The 11299-nt window shown below is 53.1% G+C and overlaps 2 protein-coding genes across 2 annotated transcripts; one reads left to right on the top strand and one right to left on the bottom strand.

The window, feature by feature from the left end:
- Positions 1-8785, bottom strand: TOB2 (transducer of ERBB2, 2). The gene is made up of 2 exons (XM_054278614.1): positions 8549-8785; positions 1-4451 (listed from the first exon to the last, which is right to left on the bottom strand). Exon 2 carries the CDS (start codon positions 4363-4365, stop codon positions 3343-3345), a length of 1023 nt encoding a protein of 340 aa, XP_054134589.1. The 5' UTR covers positions 4366-4451; positions 8549-8785; the 3' UTR covers positions 1-3342.
- On the top strand, positions 7156-9698 carry LOC128939025 (translation initiation factor IF-2-like). The gene is made up of 5 exons (XM_054279756.1): positions 7156-7244; positions 7307-7614; positions 7779-7857; positions 8367-8433; positions 9201-9698. Exons 1-5 carry the CDS (start codon positions 7156-7158, stop codon positions 9696-9698), a joined length of 1041 nt encoding a protein of 346 aa, XP_054135731.1.
- Positions 9699-11299: the final 1601 nt, after the last annotated feature.

Below are 11299 nucleotides of genomic sequence, written 5' to 3'. Positions count from 1 at the left end.
GTTATTATATCATGCTTTTAATACAAACTTAAAAAAATCTGGAACAATAGAAACTGTACAGATTTGATCAATCTTTTTGTGGGTTTTTTTTGTTTGTTTTTAACTAAATCTCTAGACACACCAATATCCCGTTCCAAAATATTGCACAACATTCTGAATACAAAACTCTGATTGTATTCCTCCTTCGCTAAAGAAAAGAAAAAAAGAAGGAAAAAAAAATAAAGAAAAAGACAGCAACCCCCTGGTTCCCCCTCTCAGTAGCCCCCTTCTCCAAAAAAACCCCAAGCAGAGCACACACAGAAACCCTCCACTCGGAGACATACAGACTTCTGTCCTCTTTCACTCCTCTCCCACAAGGCAACTGTCGATTCACTCCTCAGAGAGGGGCGGGAGGAAAGGGAGGCTGAGTGGGGAGAAAGGAATCTTCACCACTTCTTTTTTTTTTTAAAGTTTTTTCCTGAAAAAATATTTTTTCTCTCCTCTTTTTTAAGAAAAAATCTTGAAAAGAAAAAAATTACATTTTTTTACGTTAGAAATATACATATATTATATATACCTCTTACATTTTACAAATGTAGCAAATTATTCAATACAAACAGACATCAACAAAAAGAACATAAACCCATAAAAAATAAAAGTTAAAAAAAAAAAATCTTCTCTCTTCTCTTCCTAAGAAACCAGGTAAATTAGTGCAGGTTTTTAAAAAATAAAATTGAAGCTGAACGCCTACATCCAAGACTAGAAAAGACCTAAAAAGGCCATTAGTTTCCATTGCTGCCTGATGCTGGAGGAACATTTCTGAAGCACACTTTTTTCCTTTTAAGATGCAAAGAGGTTGGTCCCTCTTCTTTTCCTCCTTCCACTCACACCACTATTTTTAAAGCAGGTATAATACGTGTGGCAGGGCAAAGCAGTATCAAAGCTTCACACACACATAAGCAAGTGGACAGGGGACACCCCCACTTCTTCCCTCCCTCCCTCCCTGTGCTGGAGGAGAACACGCTGTCCCACGGCAGCAGCTTGCAGGTGGCTTTGCCAGATGCGGGGACAGTGGGGGGGGCAACTGGACCAGGTCCTGCCATCAGGGGCTGAACACCCCTCACAGTCCAGTGCAGCATGTGGGGGGGCACCCAGCAGCACCCTGTTGGGGAGAAGGACTCCGTGGCAGTGGTAGCATCCGTTAAAAGCAGTAGGTTCAAAGAAAAGAAAAAAGGGAAACACAACAGCTGGGCCATTCCTCGTCAACTTGTCCTAGTCTGGAAACTTGCAGGGTTGAGGTTGTGGGCACCAGCTTTGGGGAAACTGGCTGGGCTCTGCTCTCCTCACCCACCTGCTGCATTGGTCATAGCTCAATAGCAAGCAGCCTGCTTGGGAACCCATGCTGGCACAAGGTCAGGACCGTGCACCCCATCACCCATCGAGGGGAAGGGTGGAAACTCTCCTGGGAGAGCTCTGGGCAGAGACAGTCTCACTGGGTCAGCCCATTGCCTTCCGCAAATGCTCAGTGGCAACACAACTACAAAAGGGCTGGAGTGCCTCCATCTCAGGGAAGGGAGCAGGAAAAGCACATGGTCAAGCTCATCTCACCTGAAACAAAGATTTCTTGAAAGACCACATTGGTTCCACAAGTGCAGGAGGAGTGGATTTCAGACTGTGCTCCAAGAAGCATCATTAAAAGAAAACCAAACCTCAAGTTTGGGAAGCAGCAAAAGCTTATTTTTCATTTAAACTGAGAACTTCAAAAACTGGAGTTTCATCATCTCCATCTCTCTCCTCTTTGCACACTTCCATGCTCACACAGCAGCCTCCATAGAAACCTCCCTTCCCACCAAAAAAGCCTCCATCCTTCCTGGGCATGAAGCAGTCCTCCTCTGGCTTTCTGTGAAGGTGGGTTTTGGAGTCCTCAACACAGAAAGGATCAAGCTGAACAGCCACTATTGCCTGACTGCCACACACCATCCTGGAGAAAGGTGCAGAGTCCCACATCCCATCCCTGCTGTGAGGAGGCACCTTACATTCACAGACTGAAACAACCACTTGCCTTTGGAGAGCCCATCCCAGCTCTGCCCTAAGCTTGCTGCTGTCCATGCGGATGTGATCTGGCTGGAATGAGGAATTTATGATAGGTGCTTTCTTTTCTCACTGGATCAGCCACCTCCTCATGCTTCTCCAGAAAGGCAAGGGAAGGGATTTAGTCAGGTGCATACCTGGCTGGAAGCATAAACCCTTATGCTACCACTCAAGACAGCAGCTTCAACATCACCCTATCTTCTTGAAAAGTTGTGCTGCCTCACTAACTAAAAAGGAAGGAATTTCCTCTCTGAGACAAGAAGATTAATTCACAGCAGATAATGAGAACTCTGACCTCAGAGGCCATCACAAGCGGATGCTGGCCCCTGCTGCTGGGGAGAACATCTGGGACATGGGGGAAGGATCCAAGTGGGGTCCAGCTGGTTCAGTGCCACCTCCCACAAGTCACAAAGAGAGGCAGGTGGTGATTCTACACCACAGGGGCTGTCATCCAGACCGACTGGGCAGCTCTGAGAGAGCATCAAAAAGCCCTCTTGCTCAGGTACAGAAAGGTCCAATAACCAGAGCCACTAAGCCACTGTGCCCCTGCAGCCACAACTGGAAGTGCAGATGAGGAAGGGAGCAGGAAGAAGCCATTTCACAGTAATGCTCTGCCCTGACTGTGATGTGCTGCAAGATGGTCAAGGAGACGAGTTAGTGTTTTTCAGCACACAGAAAAGCTGATGCCAGCTTGGGCTGGAGCCACAACAGCACAATGGTCTGCGCCCGTGGGCACAGGCGATGTTCTCTGTGTACACAGAAAAAGCAAGCTCACCCACCCATTCTGGCTAGCACACAACAAGACTGCGTCTGTCCCCACCAACACTGACTCATCCTCTTCTTGTCCCTCCTCCAGCACGGTAGTATGAAGATGACATCCCTACACCCAGGTAGAAGGACCCTGTGTCCAGTGTGGGGCAGGGGGTGGTGCAGGAAATCAGGAGCATTGTGACCTACAGTTGCACCAGTCCTGGGCTGGGGTGGGGGAAGAGGGCACACAAACAAAAAAAAAGCCCAAGACTCATTTTAAGGAGTAAAAAAGTGAGTAGGAAAAAAGCACAGGTACTGAGTTAAAAAACAATTCAGTGCTTCAGGAGCGTTACCAGCACAGCGCAACAACACTGAGCTCTCTCTTTTCCCAAGAACCTATATTTGTAAGGTTTTAATATTTTCTGTATATTTCTATTTTTCTTTTCTCTCCCTCTTGTTTGTTTGTTTTGTTCTTGTTTCCCCCCTCCCTCCCTGCCCCAAAATACTCTCCTTCCGTTGTATTCAGTTGGCCAGGACGACGGGCTGGAACGACTGGCTAGGATACTGCATGGCATTCAGGTTGTAGCTGAGTCCTTCCACGAAGGGAGACTTCTCCAAAAAGAGGCTATTGGTGCTGCCACCGAAGACCTGAGCCATATCGAAGGTACCACCCGTGCTGGCGCTGAACTGTGATGCTGGCGGGATGCTGCTGGCCTGGCTCTCACTGGCAACACCATCGAAGAAGAGGCTGCTGGCTCCCGGCGAGGCGCCGCTGTAAACGAACTCCTTGGCATTGGGGGAGAGCTGGGACTGCGGGGCTTGGCTCCCAGCGCTCCCGACGAAGTTCAGAGAGTGCATGGACAGGGAGAGGCCCTTGTGCTTCAGCAGGTTGGTGGTGGGAGACCTGACCATTCTCGGCTGCTGCACAGCCCCTGCTCCGCCGCCCCCTCCTCCGGCTCCTCCGCCCTTCTTCATCTTGGTCGAGCCGAACTTGGTGGCAGCAAAGGTGGCAGTGGTGAAAGTGATGGGCTGTGCAGAGCGAGGGATGAAGGTGGGGCTGGGTGACTGGCCAAAGGAGGGGGACGGAGAGTTGGACAGCGAGTTGTCCTGGCTGCCGATAGGGACAAATACCTGGGCGTCGGGGTTGAAGCTGCTCTTGATTTCTTTGTCCAGCTCTGTGGCACTGCAGCCCTCACTGTCATCTAGATAGAGAACCTTAACAGAGCCCTTCTCACCGATCTGGTAGGAAACCTCAAAAGGATCAATCCAGACACTCAGCTCTTCTGGCACATTGGCACGCACATCCTCCACAGCCAGCCCGCTCCGCTTGGCCGCCAGCTCCACCACCGGATCCACCGTCTCCCCTATGTGAACACAGCGATAGCCAGATCCCTTCAGAGGTTTCTCTGGGTACCAGTGACCCTCATATTTCTTCTTCAGCAGGCGCTCTAGCTCCTCACCAAACAGGTCTGCCCGCCTCCGAGGAAGCTTGTTGTACAGGTATGAGATGATGAAGTTAAGAGCAACTTTGATCTCCAGATGCATACTCTCTTCCCAGCAAGCAAGTCAGGGCAGTGTATTAAAAGTGACAAAATGACAGAAACATAGACAAGTTTTGACTCCAAAGAGACCTAGGGAAAGAGAGAAAAGGATGGATGAAGACTAGAGAACACAACAACTCTCCTCCTGTTGAGATAAATAACTGTGCCTTTTCACGAACAAAGCAGAATGAGCCGTTTGCACAAATACTAAGAAGAAGTAAGGCTCTCTAGGAGAGGCACCACAAATCTACTGATCCTCAAAACAGAGGGATGTTGATAAGGAGAACTCTCCCTGCTCCTCTCAGAAGAAATAAGGGCGTAGCCACTACTCACATGCAAGTACGTCCATCACGCTCACCCTGCTGCCAAGCGCTGCTGCTGTAACTCAGCAGGCCACTGTCTGCTGTGGCAGAGCTCTGGCACACACCTAACACGCCTCGCCTGCCCCGGCACTCAGCTGCTTCCAGCACGGCTCACCTGCAGCTGCCTCTCCAGAGCACAAGCGCAGCACCTGAACAGCCTCGTGACTCGCTCAGCAGCTCTGTGCAGACCTGCTTGTGCTCAGGACAGCAGGGCTGGCCTCTCCTCCGGGAGGCCGGGTGGCTGTGCCGGGCGCCACGTCCTGCTGGCAGAAGCGCAGAAGGGACGAGAAGGAGCAAGGGAGGGTGCCGGGGCACCAGCTGCCAGCCCGTGTTCACCATCCCCTTGACTAGCAGGCACATATCTTATTAAGTGTACCCAGTTGAGACTCTGCCTAGCTACAAGCATAAAATCTCAGTTCAAGCCTGCTGGGTGGGGAGAGTGGGACAGTAAATGTATATAAGGTCACAAAATACAAACATACCAACAGCTGACCAATACAGCTCACCTCGCTTATCCCTGCACAGAGGGAAGATAAGCTCTGCCAGGATCAGATACCTGCTTAATAAAAACTGAAATTGCTTGCCAAAGATTGAAGTAATCCTCCCTCCTCTCTCTCTCTCTCTGCCTTGTGAGGAGATCTCCGAAATGGAGAGAACCCACAAAAGCACAATGCAAAGCCACAACACTCAAGTCTCCCATTATACACAGATTTGCAAACAATGTTTGTCTGGGTACAAAAAACCCAAAACCAGGTATGTCAGCACTACTCTCTGTCACTCATCCACGGAAGATGAATCTCACAGATATTTTAAGAGCAAGCACACTTCCAGTAGCCTCCACACCTCTCCAGGGGAAAGAAGAATATCCAGTTTTTAATTGGTGGCTTAGTCAGAGGCTGCTCTGTCTTCAGCTGCCCTCACCTTGCTCAAAGAGACAAACTGTCTTCCTAAAATGGGCTTTAGGGATATTCTTGTACAGCACTCAGGCCAATGTTTATGATGTGTGACAATTATTTGGGGGTGGGGATAAAGTACAAACACACATAGTTAGCATTCCCCTGAAAAATCCCAGCAGCACAACCAGATATCCACGCTGGCCTAAGTCAGCAGGAGTTAAAAAACTGACCAGACTTGTTTGCTTGGTCTAGTTTAGTAGACAGGAAGGATCAAATAACTTTGAATAAGCCCTCAAATATTTTAAAGCTTTACTGTAAAAGAGGGATGCAGATACTCTGCTTTTTCTGTACTACTCCAGGTTCACAGAGGCTTAGCTTTAGGAAGATGGTAACTAGAAACAGATCCCACCCCTCTGATCTGCCAACAGGGAGGCCAATTCTGGAAGGAACCCCCTTTGGGTTTGACTCAGCAACATAAAAACACACAGGAACAAGGGAGTGGAAAAGAAGTCTTGTCTTTAAAACCAGCTTTAAGGAATTACTGTAATGTAACAAACTTTGGTAGGTCACTGCAATCTGTCCATATCCAAGTAAGAACACCAAAGAAATAAGCAACAATGGTTTTTCTAAGAACAGTTAAAAAGCCTTTTTCAGAAGACAAAAGTCTTGGCACAATGACAGAGCCTTTTCTACAAAAATTAAGTATGAAGCAAACCCCTAAAGAGCACACCTAAACCCGAACAAGAGCTTGTATAGACCATAGTACCTCAAGGGGGGATTACAGGGAGCTCTGTTAACTTCTTTGGCTTTGAGACGTACAAAAGAGAGGACACCTTGGGATCCCAGCAAGTTAAGCAGGAAGAGAACAGCCCGTTGGTAAGTCTTTTATCTTGTGATAAATTCTAATTCAGATCCAAAATCTATTAAGAGATCAGATAAGACTGGGAAAGGAACAGTGGGCAAAATTTGTTAACATCCTATCTGCTATACAAATGTCTCAATATACACTGAGGACCCCAGTTCCTCATCAACTTTTCTGCAGAAAGCTGTGAGGAAGTACAATTATACACAATCTCCTTTTGTCTTTTCTCCAGTTTTCCTAAAAAGAGAATACTCTGTACCTTGGTTATGAAAAAGCTAAGTTAATTAACCTAATAACACCAACAGCTGTCAAGGTAGAGGCATACAACTGATACCTGCCGAAGGCACAAAAAAGTCACTGGCTTCTCAGGTTGTTGACATGGCAAGATGAGCTCCAGGAGGATCCCCTCAATCTACTGCACTGAAATGTGATAAAATAATTTTTTAAAAATTTAAGAACCCCCAAATCCACTGAAATCCAGCTGAAGCAGCGTGGCTCTGAGAGAAGAAACTACCGAGTATCAATTGTAAGCGATATTCTGAGAAGTCTTCTATAAAGGCCAGCATTTTCAAACTAAAGGCTTACTGTACATCGAGGTGCTGGCAGGGAACAAAGAGCTGTTTCTCGGCTCTGCGAGGGAAGGCAAGAGGCCCTCAGACTCCCGGTTTATCGGTATGCTGAAGGGGAGAGGCCAGACCACCACTTACAACAGAGAAGAGCGAGCACGGGAACGATTCCCTCTCCTCCCGTATACATCAACACGGTGGGTGACCTTGCGGGCCATCCCCTTTCGACCTCCCGAACGAGGCCCGGCCCTGCCAACAGGCTGGCCGCCGCCTCGGGACTTAAAGAGACGGCTGTGACGGCGGCCTGCGGTCCCACAGCCGGACACACCCGTCTGGAACGAGAGCGCCCTTCCCAGCACCCCGCCAAGGGCGGCGGAGAGGCTTCCCCCCGCCAGCCGAACGGCCCCGCGGGGACGAGCCCCGCCGCCCCTCCGTCCCCGGTAGCGCGGCCATCCCCGGTGCCGGCCGGCCCCGGCACGCCGGGAGCTGTAGTCCTGGCCCCCCCTCCCCGCCCGCGACCTACTTCTCCCCGGACTGCGGCTCCCGGCGCGCCCCGCGCCCGGCCCGGTGCGTCCCCCGGCGGGGCAGGGCACAAAATTTTCCAGAGCACATGCGCGCTGGGGCCCGCCCGCCCTTCGCGGCGCTGCCCACGGCCGGGAACACGCCCCGCGGCCCGGGACCGCCGGGCAGCCGCCCCCTTCTCCCCTTCCCTTCTCCCTCTCTCTCGGCAGGGATGGGCGGGCGCGTCCCCACCCCGCAGCTGTTCCCACCCCACGGCTGCGGGACGGAGTCCGGGAGGCCAGAAGCCCAGTAACCTTCTGTCCCTCTCCCCCGCCCCCCGCTGCTTGTCCCCTTCGCCCCAGTGGGGCACGCGAGGTCGCAAACAAGGTTCCCAACAGAGCGGGTCGGATGGATGGGGATATGTCATCAAGAGCGAGCTCCTAGCACCGCGCACCCAGCGGGGCATCGCAGATTGGGGTGCCCGGGAGAAATGGGGGGGGGCAGCCCAGCCCAGCCCCGACAGCGCCTTTGTTGTCGCCGGGCTTCTCCCCCTCGGACCTCGTCGTGCACGAAAGGGAACACCCCGGCGACATCCCCCTTTCCCGGGAGCCCAGGGCGCCCACCACCGCCCTCGCGCCCAGCCTGCCTTTTTTGGGGCTGCTTAGGGCTGGGGCTGAGCCGCATCCCGCCCCCCCGCTCCCCCCTTCCCCCCACCCCCCCGCCCCTCAAACTAGGCTGTGGAGAACAAAATGGTGAACTGGGGCACTGCAAAGCGTCCCCGACCCAGTGACTTTCACCTCCATTCTTCTCCCTTGAAGCACCATTAATCCCCCCGGGGACCATAGCCGCACAGTGACCCCACGGACGGGTAAATCGCTGTACCTGGTGGGGAGGGGGACGATGGGCCCCCTCAGGCCGAGCTCACAAAGAGGACGCGCGCTGGAGGGGTCCCAGCCTAAGAGGGGGTGTGGGGGAGGAAAGCAGCCCCGGCCCCACTTACTTCGTTGTCGGATCCAGGGCCGGCGGCTGCTGGCGGCTGTCGCGGGGGCCGAGGGCGCTGCCGGCAGGTCTCGTCTCTGCTTTGCCCCGTCTCGTCCGTCCCCTCCCTCCCTTGTCCCCGAAGGCGTGGGGCGGGCCCGGTGCTGTGGTGTGGATGCCGCTGCTGTACCCCCAGAGCCGCCCGCGCCCTGGCCCCGAGTGAGCCAACTCACGGCAAACTTTCACCCTTAGCAACCTCTCGGCGCACGGATCCGCTCCCGCCCCGCGTGATGCGGCCGCGGGGGGCGGGCCGGGACTACTTCCCCCTCCCGTCGCCGTCCGCAGCGCCCTAGGATGGACGGGGGGGGGGGGGGGAAGGCGTGACGGTGGAGCCCCCTCTGCTGCCCCCACCCCCGGCACCGGGAGTATCCCGGATCCGAGCTCAAGGGAAAGAGGGAAGGGGCCGCGGCCTTAGCGGGGATTGACCTGAGAATTTCCCCAAGCGGCTTAGCTTGAGGCGACGGGGGGATGGGAGTGGAATCGAACGGAGCCGGGAGAGACGGGACTGGCCGGGCTGGTCCTCGCCCCCGCGCACCCTGGGTACGGTCAAGCCCCAGCTCAGCGGCAAGGCCAGCCCGGGACTCCCGAAGGGATAATTCTCTGCACACCCCAAGCACGTCTGCGAAGACCCCCGTGGTGGAGCCCCCCCGCCCCGCTACAGTGGAGGAGCTCGGGGAGACGTGCCCAAAGCAATCCCGGCTCCCTCCATCGTCGCAAACCCCTCGGGATCCCCGGTGCCCGATGAGGGCGGGGAGCCCGAGGGGCTGCGAGCGCATCCCCCTGGGGAACAACGGGGCAAGGCCAAACCGGGCGGGCTGGTGTCACCGCGGGAGGAACAGGAGCGGCACGGCCACCTCCGCGGCCCCGAGACGGGCACGGAGAGCCCGCCCCCGACACGCGCTCCCGCCTCCCGAACTTTTTTGTCTTCGCACGCCTGTGTCCCTCCGCCTCCAACAGAGCAGGGCCGGCCCCACCGCGGCGGAGACGAGAGACCCGCAAGGTGCGCGAGCGCCGGCCGTGCTAAAAATAACTGCGGCGTGTTAGCAACAGCCTTCCCATTGGCTGGCCTGCCCGGCGGCGCCTTCGGATTGGAGCGCTGCCTCGGCCAGTGAGATGAAGGGGGTGTGCGCGCCGGGCGCTGCTGGGAGATGTAGTCACCGGGGCGGCCGCGGCCTGCCCCCGTCCCGGCTGCTCCCCCCGCACTGCGGGGCCTTCGCGGGCTCGGGCAGGGCTCGGGGACGCAGGCTGCCCTGGGGAAGGACAACCACGGTGACAGCCATCCCTGGGGCCACGGGCCGATGGCGGCACCTCGACCACCACAGGCTGAGTTGCACCACCCCCTGGCAAGCTGAAGGCACTCTCAACCAGCACACAAACGGACCCGCACCCTTTATTTCAAAGCAGACTCATTGCTAGTTCCAGGAAAATAAAGAAAATGCCTACAGGCATCCCCAGGCCGTGTGTGTTACAGTCCAAGGTCACGCCACCTTTCACCACTTGCAAAGGCTGTTTGCTGTCCACACTTAAAGCAACTTTTGACCCAAGTAACACCCCAAACTAGTGGAAGGGACACGGCAAATGGTGTTTCCAGGCTCTCCCAGCCACGTGTCCTGCATCCTCCTCGGTGCTGACACAAGCACAGGGTGACACAGGCATTACCACAGTCCCTGTGCAGCAGGGGTAGCTGGCCTGGCAACCATCCCCAAAGTGCAAAAATACAAAGTTCATCTCTTGCCCTATTTCCACAATAGTCTTCAGCCTTCTTCTGGGTTTGGTTTGTCCTCCTCTCTCATTCAGGAACGCTTTACCTCAGGTACTGCCTTTGCCACAGAAGAGCATTTCTTTTGAGCCCAGGCAACACCATTTGTTTAGAAATCCATTAATGTTTCTACCCAGCCACAGCAGCTAGCCTTGCTCATTTTCCCACTGATTACAGAAAAAAAAAACCAAACAAACAATAACTTTTGAAGTTGTTTTATTTTCTGCAGGGAAAGGGGAAAGAGAAGAGCAAGATTTATGAGAGCTATTATGGGCAGCCTTATTTTCGTCACTCCTATTTTAAAAGGAATTTACTTACAAAAAAACACCTTTGTTTCTTTTTTTTTCCCTTCAATTATTCCCCTGCCTTGCTGGAAGCAAAATCATACTGTCAGCCAGAGATCAGGAAATTAAAACGACTGAGCTATTTTTAGCATCATTAAGCAAAAAAAGGGCAATTACATTTCTAAAATTCTATTATTGTTTTAATAAGGTGTTAGCAAGAGGGTGTCACGTATTAGGGCTCTTTAAAATACCTGTGCCTTGACCGTGCTCCTTTAATTATGGCGTCGCCCTTGCACACATGCAGGCAGAGGAATTCTGTCACAGGATCTGCTCCTGCATTCTCAGCCATTTGGCTATTAAGTCAAAGCAAAGCTCCCCTGTCACGTGGACATGGGCAGGGGAACAACTGCCAAGCCACTGGGACAGAGCTCGTTTGGTTGGGTTATTTAATGCCAAGGAAGGCGAGTCAGGTTATAATTGGACATAATTAATATCGCCATACCCTGAATCCTCTGTACATTCAATTCACATGACAACCCCAAGGAAATGAAAAATTCTTTCCTGCTATTGAAAGAGGCAAACATCTCCAGCTGATGTCTGTAATGAGAAAATAACAGCTTCTGTGCAGATGAGGTTTCAGAAGTGAGATTTTGTCCATGCAGCTCCCACA

Source organism: Melozone crissalis, unplaced genomic scaffold (genome assembly GCF_028551555.1).
Source record: "Melozone crissalis strain CALT ecotype California unplaced genomic scaffold, PUWL_Pcris_2 ptg000004l_1, whole genome shotgun sequence".
NCBI classification, from domain to species: Eukaryota; Metazoa; Chordata; class Aves; order Passeriformes; family Passerellidae; genus Melozone; species Melozone crissalis.
This window is presented reverse-complemented; position numbering and strand designations above follow the sequence as displayed.